Source organism: Drosophila ficusphila, unplaced genomic scaffold (genome assembly GCF_018152265.1).
Source record: "Drosophila ficusphila isolate 14025-0441.05 unplaced genomic scaffold, ASM1815226v1 contig_795, whole genome shotgun sequence".
NCBI classification, from domain to species: domain Eukaryota; kingdom Metazoa; phylum Arthropoda; class Insecta; order Diptera; family Drosophilidae; genus Drosophila; species Drosophila ficusphila.
In genome coordinates, this window is record NW_025064741.1 from 264,194 (window position 1) to 291,793 (window position 27,600).

Below are 27,600 nucleotides of genomic sequence, written 5' to 3' on the forward strand. Positions count from 1 at the left end.
TACAAGCGAATTAGATTCGGCTGATTTATGCATGGAGCTTGAATGTGTTTCTAGGCAGATAAGTGGACTTCGAGGTACCATAAATGCCACCATATTTAATTCAGTGCAGGAAATGTGGTAATAAATACAATACGAGGCAATTAATAATCCAAACCAATATCCTGTGCAAATATAAAGGTGCCAAAAGTGATTTTTGATTATTGAAAGCTTGCTTGGTGCAAAGATAATTTGAAAGCTAATTAATCAAGTGGAAAACTATAGACGATACTTAGGTAATAAAATACAACTGCTTATATTTTGAATTTGATTCATTCCGAAAACATGTATACATATATACAACAAGTTTGGATTAATCTTTAAAAACGGACAATACGAGACCAAAAAATACGTTGGGACGGCAGTACTTTAATCAATGTAAATGTGTGAGGTAGAAGTAAATGCCTTTTAGCAAGTGGTACACAACTATTTCAACTCAGGATTGAATTCGATTTCCATAAATCTTGAGCTCCAAACATTCAAATGGATAGGCTCGAATGAGATTTTTAAATTGTCATGTTCCAAGGCCGGTATAACCTTTTGCGGATCGAAGCCTGTGTTGTGAAGATGCAGAGTCAGTGGAAATGTGCGATTAAGTAAAACCTTTGGAAGGTGCGACTTGCTGAGATCCATCCAATTACCCAACTTGGTGGACGAGAGGTTGAGGAGCCTGAGCGAGGGGCAGGTGCCTATAGTATTCCACAGTCTGGTGGACGTTGGCAATTCACGCATCTGCAACAGATGAAGCTCCTCCAGATGCGGCAGCTTTTGGCAGATGTCATGCAGCTGCTGCGTATCGATGTCATCTTCCTGCAGGACAAGCCGTTGAAGATTGGTCATCTTCAGGATATCATCCGTCACCCGTTCGCTGCTCCAGAAGGAGTCGTTGAAAAGCAGCGAACGCACTTTAAGGGGCTTGTGCTTGGCCACCGAATTCGCCAGGAACTCGTTGTAGTCCCGCGTGTAGAAGGACAGTCGGCGGAAGTGAGGCAGATCTATCAGACGTTGTAGAGCACCGCCCAGCAAGTGGTGATCGTCGATGGTCAGTTCCTCTAACGTGGTGCACCGGGTGATGGCCATCACCTTGTCGCCCAAAATCACATTGTAGCCGTAATACAGCAGTGTCAACTTGGTAAGCTTCAGCCTGTCGAAGATCTCCTCAAAATAGTCCGTGTCCAGGTACTCGCACCAGATGAGATTCAGTTCCTTTAGCTGCTTCCAGCGCCACAAATGTCGGCCTGATGTGCTGCTATTCAAGGTAAGAGTGGTCAGATGCGGGAATAGTACGGTGAGAAGCAGGGTTTCCTCGTCGGCCTCCTCGAGATTGTACTCCATGTGGCAGTCGAGCGATCGGAGGTGGGGAAAGCTGAACTGGGTCCACTTTTTCAGCAAATCCATGCTGCACCTGTTCAAAGTGAGCCACTGCACCGTTCTCGACCAACTGCCCAGAAATTCCTGCATTAGTTCTTTGAAAATCTTTTAAATAACATGGAATATAGAGCCCAACTTCAAAACTTACCCTCATTCTTGTCCAGCAATTCAAGGTCGCCGGTGCTCAGCGTTACCGACTTTAGGTGCCCCCAATGGTATTTCACGTAGGATTTGACATTTTCATTGAGCTGGATCAGTGAGAACTGATCGCGCATGGGACAGAACTTCAGAATTTCTACCCATATGTCTTCGTTAATTTTCTCCATTGGATTGGGACGAAAAAGTATTTCAGATTTTAAAAAGCAAACTAAAAACAAACAACCAAAACCGGCCCTGTCAGTCAGCTGATTGAACTGCTTGGCGATCGGCTGTGTAGTGAACCTCTTGCCATGCTTCGTCCGTGTGAATGGCAAAGAAACGTTCATAAGCTTTTAAAATTGGGAACAACACCTAATGTTTCAAATTAATAAAAAAAAAGTCTATTAATCGTTAGAGCAGCAAAATCGATCGCTTTCCCCACGTATCCCAACCTTACTAAGCTTACTCGTAATATTTTTTATTATTGCAATGCATGCTTTGTTTATTTGAATGAAGTAATGAAACTTATTCTAAGAAAAAACACATTTCTTAAATGTATGCAAATAAAAGTTTGATTGGATGCGTTGAAAACTAAGTAAATTACTTGGAGCATTGTCGTTTAACCGGCGAATAAAGTAATCTCAGTAACATATAGAATACTTATTAAACATATGGAAGAACTTATATGATTGGCACTTGTGGGTATTTGAAGCTACAACCTATCGATTGGCGTTTATTGATAAACACGACAAATAATAATACTACGTAAGTCCGGGGCCAATTGGAGCACCTCAGTTTGCATGCGCGTCCTACAACTAATGGTTGCTTCTTAATCTACCAATTGAAATATGTACAGTCTTGGAGCAGTCGGAATGTAGATTTTCAGGCGGTGCAATGTTCCCTCCTCAAATTTTTACACCAGTGGTCGGAACAGTCGGAATGGCACCTGGATTGGCTCCGCCAGCCGGCTCCGTGTACTGGAAGGGCACGTGGAAGCTCTGGCCCTTGTGCTCCACCAGCAGGTGACCCCGACCGGTGGAGGCTCCCACCACGGTCACTAGTTCGCCCTTCTTCAGCTGCAGCACCTCCGACTGGCCCTCCTCGGGGAAGTTCATCTTCATCACCCGGCTCTGCGGATAGCCCAACTTCGAGTTGCCGCTGATCGTGTAGGATCGGGATGGCGGCACTGGCGGCGGCCGTTCCTGGTAAATATATAACAAAGTAATATTTTAATTTAAAATATGGCAAAGAATATATTTTAAAAGTCTTTAAAAATAAATTAATATGTTTTCTCCGATTTGTCAAAAAAGTACAGTTTATTTTTCTGCATTTTAAGCCGATTCATTTTTGTGAAAAAAAATCTACAAATTAACTTTAAAAAAAAAAATGAAAATACATATTTGACATTTCTCAGTCTTCCATGGGTACAATTTACAAGTGAAACTAATTTTTTATTCTTATTTTAGAAAATACCCACCAAATCCAGGCCAAACAGGCTGCAGGTCTGCTGGATGATCTTCTGGTCGCACTTCTCGTGCGGATCCGGCGGAGGAGTCCCTGCGATGGGTTGTGGCCTGGGCCTGGCCACTGTGCCGCCGGTGGCAAGGTTCGTCGACTTGGCCGACAGGCGTGGCACTGCAGGGATATTAAAGATTTTAGTTTGAAGATGGGTAATCCCTGCGAGAGAGGCTCACCTGAACTGGGCGCAGCAGCTGCCACTGCGGCCAAGGCGGCCATTGTGGAGGAGGCCGCCTTGTTCTGCGCGGTGGCATTGTTGTGGTTCGTCTTGGTCACCGGAAGCGGAGCCACCGCCGTCTGGCCGGGATGATGGCCAGTGGCCCCCCTGGAGCGCTTCACCCCGCCGTTGCCCACCTTCTTGCGCCACCACCAACCCCGCCAGGTGGCCTGCATCAGGGTGGCGCTCTTGTGCCGGATCTCCGTGCGCAGGTGCTCCAGATGCTGGCGGATGCCCTCGCTGAGGAAAACGTGCCGCTTGCCAGGCGCCCAGGCCAGAGTCACCGAGCCGTCCAGCACCGGCGGCTGTTCCATGGCGTACTGCAGGATCAGCTGGCAGTCCTCCAGAGCCTTGTCCTCGCTGCGGCGCAGCAGGCGGAAGGGGGCCAACATCCTGTAGCGGGCGTTGAACTGCTTGAAGCGCATGCGGTGCGGAAACCCACTGGCCATCAGGTTGACCGTCTCCAGGACCTGCAGCGACCGTATTTGCCGCACCACGGTGGCCCGATCGAAGCTGCCCGCCGCCTCGTTTCCGTTGCTCCGGATGCAGCGCACAAAATGCGGCCTTGCATGAACCAAAGTCCTCAGCAGATTATCCAGTCGGGTGTGGAAGTCCTGGGTCAAGGTGGACACCGGCTCATCCCCATTCAGTAGGTCCGAGTGGGAGGTGGGTGAGATGCGGAAGCTGAGACCTCGAGGCGCCTGCTGCTGGGCATAAAGAGCCTTCAGTTCGGAGCCAAAGAGATGGGTGGCGAAGCCGAAGTTGCAGGTGTGCTTGTAGAACACCGCCACCAGGTCGTCGGGCACCACATCCCGATTGGTGTCCAGGAAGTCGGTGGTGTCGTACTCCACCCGCCCGGCAAAGTGACGGATGAGAAACATGCGCGGATCGTGCGGTTCTGCAGTGGGTTTGGTCTCCAAGCGGGTGGAGCACCGATGCTGCACCTTCAGCTTGGCCACATAGCTCTCGGCGGTGCCACGAACGGAGCACTCCGCATCCAGCATGCTGAGCAGACCGGTTCGCAGCGAGGATATGAGGTCGATGCAGGGCACGTTATCCACGTAGTCCACCTCGGTGTCGCAAACGATGCCCTCGTCGCGACAAGACTCAACGGAGGACTTGAAGATGTGCGTGTTGTAGAAGTGCTGCATGGTCTCCGCGCACAGATTGATGCACAGGTGCTCCAGGTGAGCGTGTGGCGAGGGCTCCTCGAAGCCGAACATGTCCAGGATGCCAATGAACCCATCGGTGGCATGGCGAACTGCGTTATTTAGAGCCGCCATCGATTTGGAGCCCGCATTGCCACCTCCAATCGTGGAGGCGTGCTGGGAGGCGGCGTCCGCCTGGTTGTGGACCGATTCATTGGAGTCCGAGCTCAGGGTGCCCAGAGTGGATCCCAGGCGCTTCAGACTGTTGGCCCTCCGCACGATGGTGGCCACTGTGCGGCAGTAGAGGGCCTTCGCCAGGCAGTCCCTCGTCATGTTGGCATCGCCATCGCCGCAAACGGACTTCACCAGCTGGCCACGCACGTTGTGGGTCCGGGTGGTCAGTCCGCGGAAGAGGGCCGCCGGCGGAACGCCCAGCAAACTGGCCACCGAGTTTAGTTCCGTCTCTCCCTTTACGTCCACTTCGAGACCCTGCGGGGAAAAATAAATGACAATAAGTTAAACAGGACTATTACAAATTAATTATTATTACAGATATATTATAACAGATAAAAAGTTATACAAAGGATTAAAAACATTTGTTAACAAAGCTCTGTTACATTTAAAATTATAATAAAATATAAATCTTATATAACAAGTCAAAGATCTTTTAATACAAAACATAGAAATTTTAGAGGTATGCCAGTTTGAAATCTGATTAAAATTAGAAAAGTTCTGGACTTGGAATGAGTGAGTTGTTGTCCATAACAAAATCAAGGATTATCAAAAAAAATTTCTCGCTCAGAACATGTTGTCAAACACGGGTTTCTTCAGTCGTAAATTACCACTTATTGTATTTTCATACAAAACATCAGTGCAAGAAATTTTATGAGCAGCGTTGAGGTCCGAGCGGGATTCGAACTCGCGCGAGCGGACTCGAAAGCCAGCGCTCTGACCAGAACACCATGCCGCATCACCCAGCGCAGTGGCTAAAAATAAGTTTGGTCTTAATTTGAAATGCCCGCTAGATGGCGGCATTGCTTGAAATGAGCTAAAGGTGGCTCCTTTCTTTGATTACTAGCTATTCTTCCAGCAATATTTATAGATTTTTATGTTTAAAAGTTATAAATAAATGATTTCACAGTGATCATTATTAAATTGAAACATAAATAAAGAAATATAAGAATTAATTGAATCAACATATTAGAAGTAAATACTCACCCCACCGTCGATGAACTGAACATTTCCCAGCAGCAAAACGGCGGCCAGGACACGAACAACATCCAGAAATGGTATTCCGAGGATTCCAAGGCAGGTCTTCCACGCCTGGAACCTCGTCGCGTCCTCCTGCTCATTTTGGCCGATGTCTCCCCGCAAGTAGCGCAGGTTGGCCGGCGAATAGCCATCCAGATGGAGCTTCTGCCGCTCCTCCCGGCTGAGTCCGGCCAAAAGTTGGTAGAATATGTGGTAGTTCTTCTCCTTCGGCAACGGACGGATGACCCGCGTTTGGTCGAGGAAGTAGCAGTGGATCTTGGTGCGATAGAGAGCCCCATCCGTCACCTGCACCTCGATGAACTGGCCAATGCGACTCGATTCCGAATTCGTTGTGGTCTTTGCCGATCCCAGGGATCTGAGGACTGTGAAGGCGGCGGCCAGGTGCTTAAAGGCATCCGTTTCGGGTCCTCCGCCGGCGATGGCAAACAGTTGACGCAGCATCAGCATCGCATTGGCCGTCTTTCCAGCACCCGACGTTCCCGAAAGGATAATGGCCTGCGGATAGCCCGTTTCGCTTTGCTGACGCACTGCCTCCTGGACGATCTTCTGCAGCTGCGGGGCCAATGGCAGCGCTCTCGTGGAGGTGAGGGTCAGCGGGTTGCCCACATCCAGGTACGGATTGATGGAGAGCAAGATCGGACCAACATTAGTCTGAAACAGCGCGCAAGATAAATGACAGTACATTAATTAGCAAGATGAGTCAAGAGATTTGGAGTTCATTTATAATTTCGCGGAAAAATTAAATTAGCAATTCTTCAAATTACGAGGTCAGCTAAAAATGTATAAGGATATTTCACACTGTTCTTGAAACTTGTAATAAATACTATCTAAATAATGCATTATTTCCTAAGCTGGAAATTCGAGGAGTAACTAAGAAGTTACACTTATAAGTATTTCTACTGCTATATAGGAAAGCATCTTCTTTAATTTAAATTGTTAAAACAATTTTAAACAATATATCCCTTAAACTTGGCGAATAGATTTCAAAAAGCAACTGTTTAATTTAAAGAAATCAGTTTTTCTTACTGAATGGAAGACTTACAAATAATAAATTACTATCATAACTGAAATTAACTCGTAACTGAATGAGCAACAAAAGCAATTTTCTAATTTCATATATTCTTTAGATAGGTTAAAGTCTACAAAACACATCTCTTGCGAACACTATGTTATTTGGTGGGCAAATACTGATAAGCAAATGTGCAAAAACCAGATTGCAGTTCCCCTGGCTTATGCTCACACCTCATCCGCAGCTCCGGTAACCGATCTGTTTTTCCCCTTCAAAGAGACTAGACCAGATCGACTTCCTTTGCCTGCCGACGAGTAATTGTCGAAATTAGCAGTTAATCTGCGGCTGAGAGCAAACGCAGTTGGCTTTAATGACAAACTATCACAATAATTGCTCAAGGCCCGTCTGTGGAACCTGTTCGTGGAGTCTTCTGATCTTTGGCGGTTATAGAAATGATTTTGAAGAGGCGGATCCCGCTAATACTCACAAAGTACCGCTGCTCGTTGAAGCGGGCCTGCAGCGTTCGCATTACGGCGTGTTCGGTTAGTGGGCCAGACAGGTGGATCAGATCCTGCATGTCCTTGGGCAGGGAGTTCACCTGCGGGTGGAGCTTCTGCTGACCCCCAGCGAACCCGAATCCAAAGGGCAGCGTCTTGACGCTCTGGCAGGGATTCGCGTGCTTCGGCTGCGGGATAAATGGCAATGGTTGGCTGTGGCCATGGCTAAGATGGTGTCCTCCGCCTGCTCCACTCGGGATTAGGTTTCCAGTGTTCGAGGATCGCATGGGCAGCGTGTTGGAGTTGCTGGCCGGGAAATGGGACTGGGAACTGTGCCCCAGAATGTTTCCCATGCTGCCCATGTGCGGCAGGGTCCCGGTGGACTGGCCATGTCCGCTGCCACTCTGGTGGTGCAACAGACCCGGCTTCTCCGCCAGCTGGTGCGGAAGTGGGTGGGGAATCGAGGTGTTCCTCGCCGACACCACAGCTCCTCCCCCGGCCCCACCTGCTCCACCAGAGCCCGAATTCGCTGGCAGCGTCTGGCTGAAGTTGAGACTCTGTTTGGGAAAGTGAAAATAAGTAAACCAGTTTGAAAAGTGAAGATGTTTTAAGACTTGGTAAGCAGTTACGGTTTCTACTACTTTTGGGAATATGTAAGATATATTTTAAAGAAGATAAATTGGTAAAAGTAAACGTATTTCACAAATTACATATTTAATTTTTCTTCTTTGATAACTCACCTTCGATGCCGTGTGATGACCATTGGTGTGCTGTTGCACGGCACTGGCAGAGAGTCCTCCTCCGCTGGAACTCAGATTGAGATTCGGACTGGAGGCATTCAGGTCAAAGCTGTTGGCTTTGGGGCCAGAGTTGGCCCCTCCCGGGGAACCATTTCCCTGACCCTGGCTCTGATTCTGATTCTGACCCTGTCCTTGGCCCACATGCAGACGATTCCGCAGAGTAACCAACTCGGTGCTCAGACTTTTGAGACGCTGCTGCAGATGCACTGCCTCATTGGATGAAGATGCATCTGAAAAAGACAGCACAAGCAATTAAAGAACAGCAAAAGAACACCCAAAGCAAACAAAATACAAAGAAATATTTATTTTTCTTTAAAAGTTTCATCTTACAATGGTTAATCTGAAACTAATCATTTAATTGCCCAAAAAGAAACTACAAAGTGATTTATACGTATATTTTTGTGGAAGGAATCTACACAATAATTTATTTGACCATTTAAATTTGGTAATGCGTTGGCAGAGGAGCTCAGGTACTCTGCGAACGCTTTTTGGGGTCACCAGACGAATTCAAAGTCCTCGCAAAGGACCTCAGCTCGCCTGCGAACACATCGATGCAGCTCAATCTAGCGAACGTAGGAGACGGAGGAGGATTTGCTGTAGCGCCCGCTGATCATGGGCACAATCGGACTGCCCAGGTTCATGGAAGTATCCCTCGGAAAAGGATAAACCACTGGTCGCCGTTCCTCAACCCATCGAATGGGCTGAGTCAAGTGCTGAACACTTTGGTCCACTTTGATGCCGCACTTCCTTCGGTGCGGCTGGAAGCCCGTGGGCTTGTGCAGTTTGTTGTGGGGATCCCTGTAGTAATCCCGCAGTTTCTGGCACTGCAGGTAGATGCTGTCGATCCTGTCCAGATCGTCGTAATCCACAATTACCAATCCGATCCGCGGCGCAAAGCCCAAGATGGCTCGGCGCTGAACCTCTGCGTTTTTGGCCACCTGCCACATGTCCACCTCGGGAATGGGTTCCTTATTCATTTGCATCATGTTTGTGTAATAACGAATTAAGATTGACCTTGTTTAACTTGTAACTTAAAGTTTGATTGATGACTAAAAAACTTATGCTACGTTTTGGAATGCAATATCCAAGCATTCTAGGCGCCCTTAAAATTCCAATTTCCTTTATCTATACTAATCTATACTAATCTATACTAATATTATAAAGAGGTAAAATTTGTTTGTTTGTTTGTTTGTTTGTTTGTTTGTTTGTTTGTTTGCAGGGAATAGGCTCCGGAACTACTGGTCCGATTTAAAAAATTCTTTCACCGATAGAAAGCTATATTATCGTGGAGTTAAATAGGCTATAATTTATTTTGAAAAAAATTAGGGATCCGTAAGAAAATTGCAATATTGTCGCATATAAAGTGAGTTGCTACCTCATCACACTGACAAACACGCTCCCATAGCATTTTAACTCAATTTTTGTGTTCACTGTGAAATTGTGAAAAAAAAGAATTTTTATTCAATTTAAGTTGAACTGTGAAAATTATGTGGATCGTGCATTTGAGGATAAATTCACCACTCTGTCCATAGTCCACAATGCTTAGATGACGACGTGCAAACATTGGCCGCAGACATCCAAGCCAGCAGCCAGTATATTCACAAAACTTAAGCGAAGAAAGACAAATGAGCACATGGAGATCATTGGCATCATTCAATCGCTTGGCATTCCAATATGACCCCACTGCGAACTACAGTGATAATGAAAATTTAGATATTGGACCAATGGCGACTATACTACCTTGATCAAAAAGTTCCCGACGTTTCCACCGTGTGGCGCTCCCAGTCAAACGATTTCAACAAATTTTTTCCCAGATTGGTAGAACTGTTCTTTATATTCCCACCAATTTTCAGCGTCATCGATTGACAGTTGTCAAAGTTACGTTGTGTTGTTTACATTAAGCTTTGGACGTATCTTCGATTTTTTTTATTTTAAAAAATGGATAGAAAACAAGAGCAACGAATTTGCATTAAATTTTGTGTTAAAAATGAAATTAGTGTTCCGACCTCTTTGGAAATGTTTGAGAAGTGTTTCGGTGACAATGTTTTGAAACTAACAACAGTTCGCGAGTGGCATGGACGGTTCAAAAGTGGCCGTAATTCCATCAACGATGATGACCGTTCTGGCAGGCCATCCACTTCGAAAACGGACGAAAACATCGGCAAAATCAAAGACTGGATGGCCATAAGCCGCAAATTGACTATTAGAGAGATGGCAGAGGAGTTGGACATTGCTTTTGGAACCGTTCAAGATATTTTGGCTAATGATTTGGGTTTCAGACGCGTCGCTGCAAAGTTGGTGCCAAAAGAACTGAGTTTCATACAAAAAATGGATCGCGTTGAGGTCGCCAAAGACATGATTTCCAAGGCTGAATCCGACCCAACAACCACCGAATTCACCGGATTTGGGTCCTGCGACTCTTACCTGTTCAGACTTAAAAAACCGCTCCGCGGAACGCGTTACAGCAGCCGATATGAGATCATGGAAAAATCGAAGATGGCTCAAAGGTTAATGTTAACAACACAGCGTAACTTTGACAACTGTCAATCGATGACGCTGAAAATTGGTGGGAATATAAAGAACAGTTATACCAATCTGGGAAAAAAATTTATTGAAATCGTTTGACTGGGAGCGCCACACGGTGGAAAAGTTGGGAACTTTTTGATCAAGGTAGTATACCGATATTGCAGTGCGTTATTGTTTAAAAGAGAAACGGCTGGATTGTGCTGCGCAAGTGGAAAAGTCAAACTGGAAAAGTGTTAAATCACCATCTTTCTATACTTCCATATATTTAAAAAATGTTGCAACATTGACTTTTATGTTGTTAAATTGTGTTGACCAGCGAAGCGGACACAGGCCCTCTAGTTTTGTATAAACTTATTATTATAATTTTCTTTTCCTTCTTTTACCTCTAAGATCTCTCTTATTTTGTTTAAAAATGCACTTAATGGTGCTGGGGGACGAAGCATAAACTCTCCGTTAAAAATGCCAAATCTCCGATATGAAAATCGTTATTATGGCGAAAAGGAATTTGTTTGGTTCTAATTAACAACTCAATACAACGAAAATCAATTCACACCGATTAATTTCGCCTAGGCCAACACACTTTTATGCACGCGAATCGGGCAGCCAAAGTCAGTTTAATAGATATGGATGGCGAGCATTAACATAAAATGTTAATGAACCAATTTCGCCGGAGCTGGAGAAAAATAGAGACGCTGAAAGCGCAAAGATGAAACACAATATTGGCGGCAGGTGGAGGCAAAATTTCAAAGATTTGTGTACAACATAGAACAGAAGATCAATGGGAAGACTCGGCGAGCAGCTATTAATGCTCACTGATTTATGAAGACTTTCAGAACAGGGCCGAGAGGTCATCGTTACAATCCAACACCCCAAAAAAGCTAACGAACTAACGAGATTTTATTGAGCCGATGCCTCGAGAAACCTGTCTACTAATTTTAACAGTTCAAGCCAGAAATCAAACCAATTAGCTAATGAAAAACGAGGAAAACTTCGAGAAAGAGTACTTCCAACCAAGTTTAACCATTGACCGATGTATCTTTGAACCAAAACAGAGAGGCAGAGCGGAGCTTACAACAAAATCAGAGTCGACAAAATACAGAAAACAATATCATTGATGACTTTTGCTCAGACGGAGGAAACCAGTTTGGTTGTTGGGTTTATATTTTATTTATTTTTTTTTTTCTGTTTTTTCTGTTGCCCAAAGCTGCACTCAAGAAATGTAAGACAAAAGGCAGAGAAAAAGGTACAGAAAAGCCTTCCATCGAAGTCATGCAAACAGTTTTGGGTCTTTTTACGGCTCGTACGATGATTAGACCTTTTCCATTTTAGTGACCGACAAACCAGGCTTTTATTAGATTTCGGATGGCAACCAATTAACTGGTGATAATTTCACAATATATCGGAATATTTTTGAGTGATTAGTAATTAGCTCTGGTGGTTTTTCCTCGATGTCGAGGGTTTCGAATCTCTCCCTCGATTTTGCATGTCCAAAAAGTTGGAGATGGCGAGAAAATTTCTTGGAAGCTGAACAGCAAGCTGAACCCAAACTGGTCGGCAAGCACAAGTTGTCTGTTTTTGGTGGGGAAGGGGGTTAAGGAGAGAAGACTGGAGTGGAGGAACAGTCGCGTCGCACAAATGAAATGTTGCAAGTCGAGAGGCAAGCGGCACCCATATAACCTGGTATCCATATAAGCGGATTCGGCTTGTAGTTATTGCCAATGATTATGAATATGAATTCGATCGACGGCGAATGTTCACGGAGGTTGATTGAAAAAAAAAAAACGTAAACTACCGTCCCAAGATGGTAATGACAAGTAAATCGAGAACCAATCAACTGACACCTTAGACAGATAGTTCAGAAAAGAAATCAGGCAATTGACTTGACCATCAAACTCAGTGTGATGTTTACAGAGCGAAAGCAAGATTATAATTAAAATGGGAATATTTATTTTACTGAAAAATATTCTGATAAATTATTCAGAGCAGAAAATTTGTTATCGCTTACAGAGAGGAGGAATAAATGGTTTGCAAAGATGTCTAAGCAACAATTAGTATAACACAAAACAAAAGACTTAAGCAACAAACTTCACAATCCTGTGTATGCTCAAAAATTATCTGTTGGCTTCAATAATCATTCTCAAAAAAATGTGACTGCTACAAGTAAGAATACATTCAGTGTATTTTAAACCACCAATTATTGTTTTATATTAGGTGAAACGGTTTAAAAGACTTATGCAACGAACCTTGGTAGTTCAAGAAAACCTCTATAAGATTAACTATATTATACCATTAAGTAATTAACCCACAAAAGCATCCTACTAGGATTAGAATTCGTACTTTTGAAAGATTGACAGTTTTTTTAACATTTTCCATAATAATAATATCCCATTATATTAATTGTCCTTTTACCTACAAGATTTGAACGCCGGTGACTAATCCTTGTGCTATTCAAAGGGACAATCTCTAACTCACCCTGCAGCTTCTTCTCCGTCTCCCAAAATTTTTGCAATTCGGTGAAGTATTTATCCAGTATGAAGACTTTTGACAGGCCCAATGTGGCCATCGTTGTTGAACATTTGTGTGGCCACGACGACGAAGACGAAGACGACGATTTTCTTATTTGAATAATTCCGTATACAGGCTCTCACCAACACCGATACACTCGAAAATGGCCCGGAGGAACAGGTTTTCGTATTCCTATTCGTACTCGTACTCGGTATCGTACTCGTATTCGTATTCGTATTCGTTTTTCTTTTTTCCGCACAGGCTCTGTGGCGGCGGCAGGCACCGTATCTATGGCATACAAAACGAACCCGAATCCGCGTCCGAATATCCGAGTGGCCACATATAAGCGTACGTATATATTCTCAGAGGGAGATATATATGTTTGGGCGGACGTGCACAAGTATGTGCAGCTGCAACAAGTGAAGCAAGCAGCACAAAACAGCGCAGCACACGAAAATAAGTAAACAGGCGAAAAGAATGCAGAAGGGCGAGCGGTGGCCAAAAACCAAACCAAATCTCGGGGAGCCTGGCCGTCAGGTTTTGGCTTTGGTTCTGGATCTGCTTTTGCTTTTCTTATATTATTGTGCTTTATTTTTTCTCTCTCCCCTTCTTTTGTTGTTGGCTTTGGCTGCTGCTGCTGCTACTGTTGTTGTTGTTGTTTTCTTCGCGACCGCGCTTATTTTCTCGTTTTGTGCAGACTTTTTTTATTCGTTCGTTTTTGAAAAACGAGTTTCCAACTTTAACTCCAGGTCGGTCGAAACGGGCAGTCAGACCCAGTGTAGATGTGCGCTTAGATACCTCAAAGGTACACCACACCAACACCAACACACACCGATACACACACACACACAAACAGAGGCGGAGTTTTTCAGTCGTTTTCCAGATTGATTCGCTGCCACGGATTTGCTGGTGGCACTTTCAACTCGCAGCCACCGCGTGACCTCTTCGCCGATTAATTATAAACTTTAATTGGGTTTTATGCGAGCTCGTTTCACTCGAGATCGCCGAGATCTTTTAGCTTTGAAAGTAGAGAGAGAGACTAATGCGAGCACCCGATGCGAACGGTTCAAACTCAAGCGGCAGACTGATCGCCTCTTTTCTGGGATGGCGTAGCTCCCAAAGATGTCGGGTCTCTCGAGTCTCTTGGCCGGAAAGAAGTAAACGCTCTCCCGCTCTGCAGGTAACTTTTCTAACAGGTAAAAGGCTCTGCCTTTGAGATGCGTGCAGTTGTTCAAATATGAGGTCAAGTGTTTGGACCTCCGCCCGCCGTCCCTTTCGTTTTGCTGGTCGCGCGTTAATTAGTGCCGATTGTTCATTGTTTCTTGTTTGCTGCAATTCGCAACTCCCACAGCCCAGTGCCAAACTCATTGCAGTGGAAATGCAAATTAATTTACGTCAGTGTTTACATGGTTGCTTTTTGTTTCGGAAAAACCCTGCAATGTGCTTATAGGTCATTAAGTGTTTGGTGCTACAAATCTGTTTCTAACAAATGTATATAGTTGACCAGTTTATCGTAAATAAATATTTTGAAGTACCCGCTTGATTCTTAACGGCTAAACTGTCTACGGACTGTTAACTGCTTTACGCGTTCGTCAGCCCTGGAAGCAAGCAGTTATTACTGCTTACAGAAATAATTGTCTCAGGCGTACTGCTTGTTATACGAATTTTTATATACTTACTGCTTGCATTACAAATATGTTCCTTTTAACAATTTTGTAACTCATAAATTATTTACTTTCGTCTTTTTCCAAAATTCATTTTAAGCGCTCATTTTACATCATTCTATAAGCATTTTAGAAAATTTTTTTGTTTGTGATTTATTATTTATTATAAATTTGTTTTTATTTAATAAATCATGATATCTGATTCCCAACACTCCTATTCCTCTTCAATATCAATGACAAACTGAAAACCACCATAACTTTTGCCATTTCGTACATAAGAAACATTGAATTGGCTTAAGCCTCGAGGTAAAATTGGAGGCCAATTCCGCGGATCAATAACCACGTTCTTCAAATAATATTCACCCTTTCGAAAAGGGCACAACTCATTGGCAGGTGGAACATTTGAGTCCTTCACCAGCGGCAAGAAATATTTACCAAAGAAGTTTGTGAACCAATCGCAAGCCGTGGTTTTCACATTAATATTTCCTTGTATCCATCTTCCATTCTTAAATTTCTGAATATTAAGCCAAATTTCGAAGGAGTCGTCAAGGTCGACCAAGTGAACAAAAGTTCCATTTAACAACCGATCTCTACCCAAAAGTCGGAAGTTAAAGATGAATAGCGTTTCTTCTAATCCCTCTAACGTATTAAACGACTCCACTCGGCTTTCTAAATTAACTCCCCAGCTCTGCAAATCCAAAATTTTGATTAGACTTCTATTTCCGCGTTAAGTTTTACAATATATAATGTTACCACTGAGAAAGTCCACAGGAACAAAAATGCGTTAAGCCTCCGGAAACACATTTTCCTAATCCAGCTGATATGAATTAGTAATACAAAATTTGGTATGATTTTTGTTCTTATATACTAATATCAGGAAGCAAAAGTTAGCATGCCTAACGTCGCTTAAATTGATCAATTACTACCCCTATTAGGTGATCAACGTATGATAGTAAAGGGGGAGTGGTTTATTCTAATGTTATAAAAAATGTAAAAAACCAATTACTTCCCCTTTTAAGTGATCAACGTATGATAGTAAAGGGGGAGTGGTTTATTCTAACGATTGTAATATTAGTTAGATACCACTTCTTTTGTAAATTTACATATCATTTAAATATATTTGGATATTTTAATATTACCTGTTATGTTTCCAGTTGTTTTGTTACACGCCTTCTTTCTTTTAGGAACCGGCAGTGTGTAAATGGCCGAGAACTTGGTAAACCTCTCCACCACTGCGGCGTTCGTCCTTATTGACTTCAGATCCTTAACCTCCGCTTTGGAGTTTTCTGGTGGGGATTTGCACTGATTGGGAATTGAGGTTTTTCTTTGCTTTGGTGAGGGCGTTGTAGAACTTTAATTTTAAGAACAGAAAAATATGTGAAAAATTTAGAAAGCTTACAGCAAACAACAGATTGTCTTAATTTCCTTTAGGGGTGGTTAAAGGTGGTGTATTTAAACATTTAACATATGAAAGGAATATTCAATAATTCTATAAATGTATCTATGCATGATAAAAATTTTGAAAGTACATAAAATACTTTTAGAGAACAAAAAAAAAGTAAGCTCACCTGACTGCCTTGTGATATTGACAGAAGAAATCAGGTCGCATGCGATGGCGACAAAGGAAGTCCTCGCACAAGCGAAGGACATCATGGTCCTCGCAGTTCTCGCTCTGACTGGTGCTCTCACTCTCCTGATCCTCCGACGGAAGATCCTCATTTTCCTGATCTTCCTGCCCCGCCTTCCCCTTGGGTTTCCCATCGTTCTGCTGCTCCTGCGGACTGTATAAAAATGCTGGAAGGGAATCCCCGAGAAAGTCGGGAATATTTTCAAAGAAGTCCGCCGTTCGCTCGTAACTGCTGCTGCTGGCATCGGAGCTCTTGGATCGCTGAAGCTCGGACTTAAGACCCCGACTTCGACTTTTGTGGTAGGTCAGCAGCTTGTGGCTACCCACGTCATAGTCGGCATAAGTTTGGTCCGGCAGCAACATAGCAGCCTCATCCTGATTGACCTACTCACAAGTCAATATCTTAAACGAAAAAAACATTGTCCATGAATATAGCAAAGCTTATTAAAAACAAATGTTTATTTTTGAATCCTAAAAAAAAAAAATTAAAAGGCATTTCATTGAAATTAACAAAATACAGTAACAGAGGATTTCTTTTTTGTTTAAGAAAAATTTAAAGATATACGAAAGAAACCTTTTTAACTACCAGTTTTTCCTTTTTTTTTTAAGGTAATAAAAAAATACTATAGAAAACTCCATTTAAGGAGTTCCCTACTATTAAAATGCTATTACTTTTAAAGTTAAAGTGAAATCCCGAAAGCAGTAAAAGCACTTTGCCTAGCAATTTAGGAATGGCTCCCTTGGAGTAACTAAATTGGGGTCACCCATAAAACGTAAAAACGATTTAAAAGCCATTGCAAATAAGCACATTGCGAATTAGGCCTCTTTTATGTTTGGTGCCTTTGGGAGTGGTGGAGCTTAGCAGCATGGCGAAAGTGGATTAGAGCTTGGGGACTCGACCTGCTTTTAAGCATGTGCTATCTATTCTATCAACCAGTCTTGTGGCGCAGACGAAAAATCAATCGCGACATCAATTCGCATTTTAATTGCTTTTAAATCAAGTGCGCATGCGTCTGGTCGCAGGCGGCCGGCTTCCGCGTCTGCAGGTCCATAAACCTGTCGGTTTATTGGCCCAGCCGATTACCACGATTAGCGTGACCATGACGAAGGTGACAGACACGGACGCTAATGCCTTTTACTGCCCAGCTCAGTGCTCGGATGGGGCTGGGAATGGATCTGCGCACGCGGAGAAGATGAGCCACGACTCGGAGATGGCTCGGTCCATGCAACATGTTGCAAGCGGGGCTAAACAGATGAGTTGGCTGGCCAAATGAGACGCACAATTTACGCCGCACGCGGCCACTTCGCCGTGTGGTCTGCCGAGGACTCTTCCCGTTGGCAATTAACTCAAATGATTGTCATAAAGTGTTGGACGTGTTTGGAGGAACATGTGGCCGCCATCAGCAGCAGAAATCGGAGACCGAGCCCCCGGCGTCGGCATTTTTCAATGTCAACTCAGCGGGCGGCGGCGTTTGACCACAAGAATCACACAGGAAGAATGGCATCGAAATTGACCAATTTGTTAAATAAATAAGAAGTTCTGTTACTCTTGGAAACAATTTTTCAACTTCGTAATTTCAGTTTCCAAAATCTCAACGATTATTCAAAGGCAATACAATTTTTTTTAATTCTCATTCAATACCACATAAAACAAATCAGTTTTTTCAAGTGCATAGAGTGTTCCTTTTTATTTCGCTTTGTGTAAAAGTCACTCTGAGATCACAGATATCTGATGATTACGCAACATATGGGAAGAAGCTTTTTCAAATGGAAGGAGAAGGGCAATTCCCACCGGACTGGCAGTCTAGTACTTTGATTTTGTCAATTTATTGCTGCTGATTGGCCCCGCCTTCCCCTCGCCCCATGAAGAGCATCTCGCGACTGACAGATTACACGGCATGGGAAATGTTTGGCCATAAATCGGCTTAACCAGCGGCGGAAGCGAAACGGCAGCCATCCCATCCGGAACAATTTGGCTATCTAAACATGGCTAATCGGCTGGTAGCGTCCTTTTCAGAATGAATAAAATATGTCATCTAATAAATGCGCACGGGGAGCTGCAACTGCAGCTATAGCTTTAGCTTTAGCTGGAGCATCGGTATCAGGTAGCGACATCGCATAAAATAAAATAAATCTCATAAATATGCAGGCCGTGGAAGTCGGGGGGAGAGATGCAGATGGAGGACCCGTTCGCTGAGAATACCTGGGCTACCTGGGCTACCTGGGCAACAGACTGACTACTGCTGACTGTCGGGCTTCCAGCGGAAATTTATTTATTCTAACTACGAGTACGATATACAGTTTCCACTCCAATCTGTAAAGTGGAAGACAAACGCTGCTGTGGGTCGCCCCAAGCTGGCCGGCTCCTCCCTTTTGGCCCTTTGGATCGCCTTCTCGTGTGGGGGGCCGTTGGCAATTTGCATTCGCTGCCAGTCCAACAAATCAGCATTCGTACAGCTCAAGTATGAATTAATAAGTAAGCCAAGAGCCCAGACAGATAGAAATGCTTTTAATAGCTGCATTTATTTAGAGTGAAAAGTTGAAACTATTAAGGGGCACAACTAGTGTGACGGCCTAAAAAAATGGTGATTTTTGGGAATTTTTATAAAAAAAACTACTTGATCAATTCTTTTCAAATTTTCAGAATATATTTATACATGTTTTAAGAATGTATAGTAAAATTTTTAAAGAAAAAGTTAAATATTTTTTAAGTTATAGTCGATCTCCAACGGCGCTAAAAAAAAAAGTGCCTCAACTGCTGCAGTGATTCCGGCCCTCTCCGTAGACGAAATCAAAAAATGAAAAATTCTCGTTAAACTAGATAATATTTTCCATACCATGAACTACGATAAAAAAAATATCAAAAAATGACAAAATGGCAGCGTTTTTAAAAAAAAATAAAATTTTAACCAAAATTTTGGTCGTTTTTGGTCTGCCAAAATTCGATTTTTAATCGGATCAAAAAACCGATAGTTCATGGTACGTAGAACTATATAAAGAACATGTAAAAAAATTTGGTAGTGATCGGATCACTAGTTTTTGAGTTATCACTGCAGCAAATTTGGAAAATGCTGTTTCGAGAAAAACGCGTTTAAAGATAAAATGATCGTTTGCACTGTTATGAGAGCGGCTGCTCTTTAAATTGTTATAACTCAAAAACTATTTGAGATATCGATTTTAAATTTTAATATGTTATTTTTAAAGGTGTAATCTACCGAAAAATTAAAAAAAATTTTTGGATTTTTTAAAACTTCACACTAGTTGTGCCCCTTAAGATGGGGATCTGGTAACCAGAGATATTTGTTACGTTAATTGGCATAAAATATGTAACATAGTACATTAATTAGTGAGTTAATATATTTATATATTAAGTTTTAAAGCTTAATACCTCGTTATGTTTGGAACAATTTAAAATAAAAAGTTAAACATTCAATAATGAAATACTTATAAGTTCTTAGAAATACACTTAAAGCTCGCCTGGGCAAACATTTACAATCAATTTGAAGGCATCGACTAAGCAATTTCCCAGGCCTGCAGATGATTACAGGCTAGGATTGAGCCCTTCTCTCGGTTCTAGAACTCCTCCCCCAATAAGAAGTGCACTTTTGACTCGCTACATGGAAATTACATGATTTAACTTAATTTAATAAAGAGCCAAGGGCACCAACTCCCTCCCATCTGTGGGGCTATTTGGAGCCCCAGCAACAACAGCTGGTATCGCATCGTGGTATCGTGGCTCGCTTTTGTGATTTACCGCATGTTGCCTCCTCGATCCCTGAAGTCCCTGCTAAGGGTCGAACACCGCCCCCGCCAAACTCCTCCAACAATTAAACTAATCTGCAGGGTTTCACCAAATAAGAAAGAAACTCAGCTAATGAGTAAACAACTCTTTGAAATTATGCCAAATAATATTAAGGGTCATATTTAAAATTTTTTTAGGTTTTGTGGCAAGCTCTGATATATAATATTTGATTTCAAAGTATGAAATTTAAAGGGTTTTTTTTACCATGGAATACAAAGTACATTTTTAAAAATTTTTATTCCATTTTAATTAATTAATTTTAATAGACCACAAACAAAGTATACACAATTAAAAAAAACTATCGAAACTCTTAAATATTTGTGTCTTTGTTTTTATACCAAGCAAGTACTCAGTTTCTTTTTAAGTTAAAAAATCTTTATAAATTCATTTACAGTTTGGTTTCCCAGAGTAAACCCAAACTTTGTGGATCTGTGTAGCCAGCAATAAAGTTGGCTTGGCGAGGCGAAGTCGGGGCCTGGCGTCTTGGTCGTCCATCAACGTGGTGGGGCTGCTGTCCACGAACCTGGCCACACTCCGAGAAAGCCTCTTGCCGCCCAATTAGGGAGGCGCTCTTGGCCACACTGCGACTGCCTTGCGGTTTCTTGCAGTGTACGGATTTGTGTAGATCAGGAGATTTTGATTAATAGGTGGTGGCTGCCAGGGTCTGGACGGTCTGGTCTCTACCTCTCGGAGACGGCCTCTTTCGGAGCTCCTTGGCCATGGCCTCGGGTTAGACATTGAGAAATATTTTTGCGAATCGAGTCGACAGACGAAGGCAGTCGAAACTCAATGAATTTTCGCTTGCTGGCTGGCTGTGTGGTTGTTGCTCTTGTTGATTTGGTAATCGCGTTTGTTCTGCCCGTTGTTCTACCCCCAATTGTCTGCGTCCTTGTATTGTACTGCAGAATCCAACCATCGCTCACTGAGCGCAAAGCGGATTTCGAACATAAATAATAATTTTCCAAGAAATTTCTTATCTGTGTGCATGTGTGCTTCCCCAAGTATAATTATCTATTACTGTTCAATTATTTGTTGGTTTTTTTTTGTTATTTTTCAAACAATTCAAATGATCTTAAAGAAAAAAAAAATTAGTTTGGATTACAAAAACTATGCATAATTAGAGATAAATCTAAAAAGTTTGTAAAATTTCTAAGTTTTTTTTTAAATTTATTTTACCCGGAAATATTTAAGGTCTGTTTGATATAAAATGAACAGAAACTCGATATAGAAATTCTAAAAAATTTTTCATAGTCGATCCCATAAAGCAACTCTATAGCAACTGCTTAGGGCTACAATTAAAACCTTCCCAGCTGTCAGTAAAAACAGAAAAAAAGAGACGTTTATCCAGCGAATCAGCCAACAATGTATGCGAATTTCGATTCCGCTTTGAGTTCGCATTCGGCATTAATATTCGCATTCCTGCCGAACATTTTCAACGGAACTTAAATGCATGAAAATTGCAAATATCGTCACGTTTCTGACTTTAAGGATAATTACGTGTGCATAGCTCAAGCTGCGAGAGATGCTGTAAGATTGGAGGGTGAAAGGGGGAAAAAGGGGCAGTCGGTTGCCTTCAACCTGTGCAAGATTCAATTTACGAATTTCACAGCCATAAACAAAGAACCAGCAGCGACCAAAAAAGAGGTTTTCAGTCACGAATGAGCCCAGGAGCCGAGGGCGGGGACTGAGGATCTGTTTTTTTTTTTTGCGAGAGGGGGAATGGGGATCTCAGAAGAATCCCAGTTGGGAAAATGGAAAGTAAACCAGCTTGTCAGAAACCCAGAAGCGGAAACGGAAGAGGAAACGGAAAGCAGCAGAGAACTCAGCAACACGTAGCGTGCTAATTTATGTGGGAGTCCCGCTCCGTTCTCCGTCCCACTCGCACACCTGCCCAACCACCTCCCACCTCCCACCTCCCACCTCCTCCCGCCTTAAAGAAAGGTGTGTGAAAACTTTTAATCGAATCTTAATTGCATTAGGCCCCAACAAGGCGCATCGCTCCAGCTTTAGATTCAGATCCAACTCCAACAATGCCAATTTGAAGCACGACGAGATCGCTCCATAATCTATCGATCTAAGTCCCAGTACACCAGTGAACAGAAAAATAGTTACTGCTTTTAGGTTTGTTTCTCTCCATTTTATAATGTGTTTACTTTATCTATAAACATTTGTTCAAAAGCAGGTTTTCGAAGTCTGAAGAATTTACATTAAATAAAACAAAAGTAAGCTAAGTAAGTAAAAGTAAGATAATACAATTTTTTTATTTACCTCAAATTAAATTAAAAGTATTTCTCAAAAATCTATTGCTTTAACCCCAAGTGTTGGGCCATCCATCTAGCCCCTTTGCGTTAAGTTTCTTGTCGCGTGCAGGTTACGCAATATCGAATCGTATCATGATGCAAGTGGATGTGGATGCCAGCACGTGTAGCCCGCTAAGGACCTGGCCAAGATCAAGATCGTGGTTGGCCCACAAAAACTTGTCCTCGCCATTCCGACGGCGCTGCACGTTGACATTGGAGCGATCGTCAATAAAAGGTAGCAAACAATTAGACGACTGCCGTGCCGAGATTTTTCTGCTTTTTAAAGCTGCCAGAGCCCAGCACTCCGGCTGTTAATATTTATGAATTGCAAAACTCGGTGTTGCATAAGCCATCATCAGTCAGTTGCGTCTTAAAAAAAATACAAGATCGATCATCTGCAGACGGCTTCAACTTGACCTTTTGACTTTTACCTGATCTTGGATCCTAGCTGTAAACAAACCAATCAGCGGAATCCCAATGATCAATCGTTCTTACTTGTTCCTTTATTCTGATTTATATATATTGTTCTTTACATTTGTTAAGGAATATATTATATATAATATTTTTTAAAACATAGAAACTTTACAAAAATATTCTTTAAGTTAAAATAACTTTTTCATTTTATCCCAATTTTTTTCCCAGCCCAGATTCTCATTATTAGGTCATGCTCTAAAAAAACACGCCCCCACATCATCAAAGTTTAACTAATCTCGACCCAATTTGAATTAACCTGTTTGTTGGCAATTACTTTAACTAACTGGCTTACTCCAAATTTTTTTATGGACACAAGTGCGTGCAAAAAACGAGTTGAACAAGGGGCTAGTAAAGATTTCTGCGTAGTAAAAAATCTTTCAAAAATACTATAAATCAATACAATCCAATCTCGTACGAAATGCCTCCAAGAAAAACAAATTATAAGCTTAGAAGTTGGATTCTATAGAGCAGAGATCACAGCAAAATAAATAACCATGAACTTGCCGCCAAGCCTTCGAGTCAGTAAGTAACCTGCTATGGGCAAACCCTCTATTGGAAATATTTATCTATCTCTCCCACGCGGCGAGTCAAAGAGCACGAGGATCGGCATGGTGGAAGGGGCACCACCCATTCCTCAATGGCTCTTTGTGGGCAAACAAATGTGGACACGTCCGATGGGCAAGTGACCCACGAAGGCCCCGCACAGAATCACATGCATAAGTTGGCCAAACCAAAACACAAAACCGAACCGAACCCCGCGGAACGTGAAATATTTTTGTAATTTGTGCAGGATGCGATAAAGCAAATGCAATCGCAATTGCCATGGCCGAGGAGCTATGGCAATGGCCAAAGCAATTGCACACCCTTGGCAACTATTTCCGCATGGGCAGAGCGGAATGGCAGTATGGATCAGAGGATGGTTGACAGCACACGGCTGCACACCCACAACCTGATTGGGGCGGGTTGGGGATCCGGGGGAACCTACGAGGATGGCGATTACTGGGCAGGAATCGCCGCCGCTTCGGGGTTCAATCCCAAGATTGGACCTCCCCTCGCATCACCTGCACCACCTTCTCGCCGTCGATCGGTGAGCCTGGGTCAAAATTGCTTGTTGGAATTTATTCGCAAGGGTTCTGCGATTGGGCGCTGGATATCCACTAATTTGTGACTGTTCCTCACAGACAACAGGAATTTCTCAAAAGTGGAAATGCTGATTCGACACACCGAAGCCACAGCCCGAGCAATTTACACAATTATGGAAATCACCTGGCCGGAGAGGCGGTTAAAAATATCCGATCCAAATACTGCGAAAGGCTATCAGATTGGACATTTTTCATGGGAAGATAGAAGGAAAAAAGATATGGAAGCCAATCCTTTTGGTAGAAAAGCATTTCGTTTCGATCGAATCTCACAAAAAAATCATCAAATATTTATTAACAGTAGGTCAATTTAAAAAAATCAATAATATTTAACTTTTTTATTATGGTGAATTTATGAACACATTATAAACAAAGCCTTTGTTTTGTTCTTCAAGTTTGATCTAACTTTCTTGGTATTTACTGTCCAAAACCCACAGCACCGTAAGTTAACAAATCTACAATTTTCAAACCCATTTGCTACTGTGTAAGAAATATTGTTCTTATCTTGGATAGATTAATAATCAGCTGGCTGGGCACCAAGCAGGAGCACTCACGATTGGCATTGGAGTTCCCAAGGCGCTCGTTAAGTATATATCCTCGCTGGCCAGGCGGAGACACTAACAACTAATTAACACTTCCAGCTACTTCCACGCCCACCGAACCGGCTAACCGTTTGCCGTCTGAATTAATGAACGAATTAAAGTTTGCGTGACGACATGAAGTGACTTTGGGAACGCAGGGAGCGTATTGGGGGAATGTACAGAAGGACACGGCGAAGACGACGTCATAGCCATCGTCACCAGCATCGCCACCATGGAAAACTCGAAGGCGGGCGGCTGCCATTCAGACGGGACAGCAAACACAACATCGGGCCAAGAAGCAAATGTCGTGCCAAACAAATACCTCAAGTGATCTGGCCGAGGAACTGGTTTTTGGCGGCAACCACAACGCGACAGCCAGCAAAAAAGGGAAAGAAAACTCAAGGATTCAACTCGAAGCTGGGGGCACCTTAGAAATGATCATATTAAGGGCTTTAATGGGAGCATTTAAAGTAAATTTGATTAAATATGTCACTTTGGTGTTGATTTATACACAAATTTCTCAGAAAATTTAGCGAGAAAACAGTTAAAGATAATGGTCATATAAAGGTATATATAGAGTATATGGATTCGAATTCGAAAGTTGAAAGTTAATTATTCGTAAGGTTAAGAAATAAGATTAAATGAAAAGTTGTGGGGACTCAATTATATAAAAAAAAAACAATAGCTTGCTAATCAGAGAAAAAGGCAAACAGTGCGCCAAGTTAAAACACCCTTTGTGGGGATATCAAAAGACAAAAAAATTGGCATAAATGTTTATGATACAGTAAACGGATGACGACAAAGAAACGGTTGAAGATGATGAAAAACCGGAGGTCTAACACCGCCTGACAGCCAAGTGGAACGTTATACTCGTACATGTATTATTTGCTGGCATTGTCTGCGAAGAAAGTGAATTGTAAATTGAATTGCATCTGATCAAAATGAAGCGAAACGGATGTGAAGCGAAAACGTGTGTCTCCCCATCAGCGAAATACTTTTAGGAGAAACTGTAAAAAATACTTATGAGAGATTAGCTGGGGAGCAAAGAGGGGCGAGGGCATACGAGACAAGGTGGATGCATTCCGCCTGAGTGACAGATGTAAAAGTGTCGTCCGACTGGCTGACATTGATGCATTCGTATTCCCATCACTCCATCGGCAGGCGGTGATTTGCAATACACGATGCACAATGTTTGGGATGGGTGAAATGCGTTGCCCCACCGCAGAATCTGCGATAACGTCTTTTCTGGGAGCCAAAGGGCCTAAACCTGGCTGCCTGACAGCCTGGGAATGGTATAAAAGAAGGGAGTCGGCCCTACGATATAATGCAAAATGATCTAGCTTAGCTCTTTTGGGAAGTGTCGGTGAAATCTTAGATTTGGTTGAGTGATTTTGAAAAGCATTCCAAAAATGCAATAAGTTTAAAAATCTTGATCTGAAAAACAAAACAGTAGTCTCGTTTATTATTGTTGTTTAATTTATTTAAATAAAATAAATACCCGAAAATGATATACGGAAGTTTAAACCAGAGTGTGTTAATTATGCCCTGCGCTCTATATGTCAGCAATTATTTTTTAAGCCTGCCTTTTCATTAAAGCAACATCTAGATCTTGTAAGTTATGTTTTCAGGGGGCTGTGCTTAGTGCGTGTAAATAGCCGTAATTAAGTTGTTGCTGTACAATGTCTAGCTGGCTAAGGAATTCTTGCCCTAAGGCTTAAATTTCATTATTCCTGAGGAAAATTCTAAATCAGTTTAAGGTGCGTGTTAGAAAAAGTTTTTCATCAAACTTGAACCCATTAATCTTCTCAGGAAGAAAAAAATAACCGATAAAACTTAACCCTTTACATCCGCAGAAATTAAATTGTTTTCGCAACTGTTCGCGGATCCACAAACCCGGTACTTTCGCACCACAGGTGGTTCCATTGAATCTCGTGCAACCCAGACACGCAATCCACTAAAGGAAACTAACGAGTAAATTTCACCGCGGTAGCTTATTTATCGAAGGCTTTCAAAAGGTTCTAATAAAAGCTGTCAATAACTAAGATATTTTATTGGTTTATTGGTTTATGGGTAGGTAAGGTTCAAATTGGGAGCAAGAATAATAACATTATTAGTATTCTGTTGCGGCATGACCTAAAAATCGGACTTATAAGTACAGTTGTATTATTTAGACTGTATATTCGAATTTTTGAGATTTTTATAATTTTTTAAAATATCGAAATCTTTGGATTAACATTTTTAATGAATTTTTTTAACAAGAACTTTTAGCAGCACAGCAATAATCTTCGCATTTCTCAGACTTAAAGTGGACAAAAAGCGACGACACGAAAGAATCGCGATGCCTGGCAACTGGGAGCTGCCTTTTAAGTACGGGCACGTCTCGTGCCCCTTATCTTTTGGGAATGACAAAAGTCGCTACTCAAATCATGCAAGCTGCCGAGGTTCCCCCATCTTCTTCGGCTCCAGCCTTGTGGATATTTCAATTCAATCAAAGGACCGCGGAATCATGCCCCAGCAACATGTTCATTTGTCATGGCTGGGGGATGAGAGCAATCCGAACGGCTCTGGGAGAATGGTAACCGGGGGCTCCCAGCGGGAACGCCAACACCTAAACACCTATAGGTCTTACAAGACCCCAGGCCACAGTCGACATACACATAAATCGCCAGCGAAGTGACCCTTCTCGGTGCCGAGGTAATTGCGTACTTACCGCTCTCAGCGGAACCGAATCTATCCAAACCTAACCGAACCGAACCAAACCGTAAGGTGAATTCGAATTCCCTCGATTGCGTGCCCGTTTCGGGAATAGATTTATCGTCTCGTTTGAAATCCGCACTTTATTTATGGCAGCTGGGGCCACATTTCTTTGTGGATCTCCCCCTCTTATTCTTATTATTTATTATTCTATCAAGCGTTACACTGTCAGCACCAGCACAATTCACTGCGCGCACTTTGTGGAGATTACGAGATCTCCAG

General features: G+C 42.6%; 4 protein-coding genes and 1 long non-coding RNA gene across 7 annotated transcripts; 1 reads left to right on the plus strand and 4 right to left on the minus strand.

The window, feature by feature from the left end:
* Positions 1-268: 268 nt before the first annotated feature.
* LOC108100971 lies at positions 269-1,954 on the minus strand. Its single transcript, XM_017205123.2, has 2 exons — positions 1,556-1,954; positions 269-1,502 (listed from the first exon to the last, which is right to left on the minus strand). Exons 1-2 carry the CDS (start codon positions 1,890-1,892, stop codon positions 463-465), a joined length of 1,377 nt encoding a protein of 458 aa, XP_017060612.1. The 5' UTR covers positions 1,893-1,954; the 3' UTR covers positions 269-462.
* A 65-nt stretch (positions 1,955-2,019) lies between these two features.
* LOC108100970 (unconventional myosin-IXb) lies at positions 2,020-27,447 on the minus strand. Of its 2 annotated transcripts, XM_017205121.2 has the most exons (9): positions 27,335-27,447; positions 16,270-16,730; positions 15,841-16,052; positions 7,947-8,236; positions 7,197-7,763; positions 5,647-6,351; positions 3,240-4,917; positions 3,023-3,180; positions 2,020-2,747 (listed from the first exon to the last, which is right to left on the minus strand). In XM_017205121.2, the coding sequence occupies exons 2-9, from the start codon at positions 16,689-16,691 to the stop codon at positions 2,451-2,453; spliced, it is 4,329 nt and encodes a 1,442-aa protein (XP_017060610.2). In that variant the 5' UTR covers positions 16,692-16,730; positions 27,335-27,447; the 3' UTR covers positions 2,020-2,450. The 2 variants fall into 2 exon arrangements, with proteins under 2 accessions (XP_017060610.2, XP_017060611.2); XM_017205122.2 differs by lacking the exons at positions 15,841-16,052; positions 16,270-16,730; positions 27,335-27,447 and adding an exon at positions 13,005-14,113.
* Positions 8,387-9,122, minus strand: LOC108100973. Its single transcript, XM_017205126.2, has one exon. The coding sequence runs from the start codon at positions 8,990-8,992 to the stop codon at positions 8,570-8,572; it is 423 nt and encodes a 140-aa protein (XP_017060615.1). The 5' UTR covers positions 8,993-9,122; the 3' UTR covers positions 8,387-8,569.
* Positions 14,882-15,513, minus strand: LOC108100972. Its single transcript, XM_017205125.1, has 2 exons — positions 15,455-15,513; positions 14,882-15,389 (listed from the first exon to the last, which is right to left on the minus strand). Exons 1-2 carry the CDS (start codon positions 15,503-15,505, stop codon positions 14,916-14,918), a joined length of 525 nt encoding a protein of 174 aa, XP_017060614.1. The 5' UTR covers positions 15,506-15,513; the 3' UTR covers positions 14,882-14,915.
* Positions 24,452-25,116, plus strand: LOC108100974. 2 transcript variants are annotated; one of them, XR_001772023.2, is made up of 3 exons: positions 24,452-24,484; positions 24,557-24,630; positions 24,685-25,116. It is a non-coding gene; the product is annotated as an uncharacterized LOC108100974 (long non-coding RNA). The 2 variants fall into 2 exon arrangements; XR_001772022.2 differs by lacking the exon at positions 24,452-24,484 and having other exon boundaries at positions 24,512-24,630.
* Positions 27,448-27,600: the final 153 nt, after the last annotated feature.

What these genes read in the sequence shown, in the direction of transcription:
- LOC108100973 (XM_017205126.2), bottom strand. Translation starts at nt 8,992, where the DNA reads ATGATGCAAATGAATAAGGAACCCATTCCCGAGGTGGACATGTGGCAG.
- LOC108100971 (XM_017205123.2), bottom strand. Translation starts at nt 1,892, where the DNA reads ATGAACGTTTCTTTGCCATTCACACGGACGAAGCATGGCAAGAGGTTC. An exon ending in ATTGCTGGACAAGAATGAGG is followed by an intron (nt 1,503 to 1,555) that starts GTAAGTTTTGAA and finishes AGATTTTCAAAG; the next exon opens with AACTAATGCAGGAATTTCTG.
- LOC108100970 (XM_017205121.2), bottom strand. Translation starts at nt 16,691, where the DNA reads ATGTTGCTGCCGGACCAAACTTATGCCGACTATGACGTGGGTAGCCAC. An exon ending in CAATATCACAAGGCAGTCAG is followed by an intron (nt 16,053 to 16,269) that starts GTGAGCTTACTT and finishes TTAAAATTAAAG; the next exon opens with TTCTACAACGCCCTCACCAA. An exon ending in AACAACTGGAAACATAACAG is followed by an intron (nt 8,237 to 15,840) that starts GTAATATTAAAA and finishes TGTCTTTTTCAG; the next exon opens with ATGCATCTTCATCCAATGAG.
- LOC108100972 (XM_017205125.1), bottom strand. Translation starts at nt 15,505, where the DNA reads ATGTGTTTCCGGAGGCTTAACGCATTTTTGTTCCTGTGGACTTTCTCA. An exon ending in TCCTGTGGACTTTCTCAGTG is followed by an intron (nt 15,390 to 15,454) that starts GTAACATTATAT and finishes TTGGATTTGCAG; the next exon opens with AGCTGGGGAGTTAATTTAGA.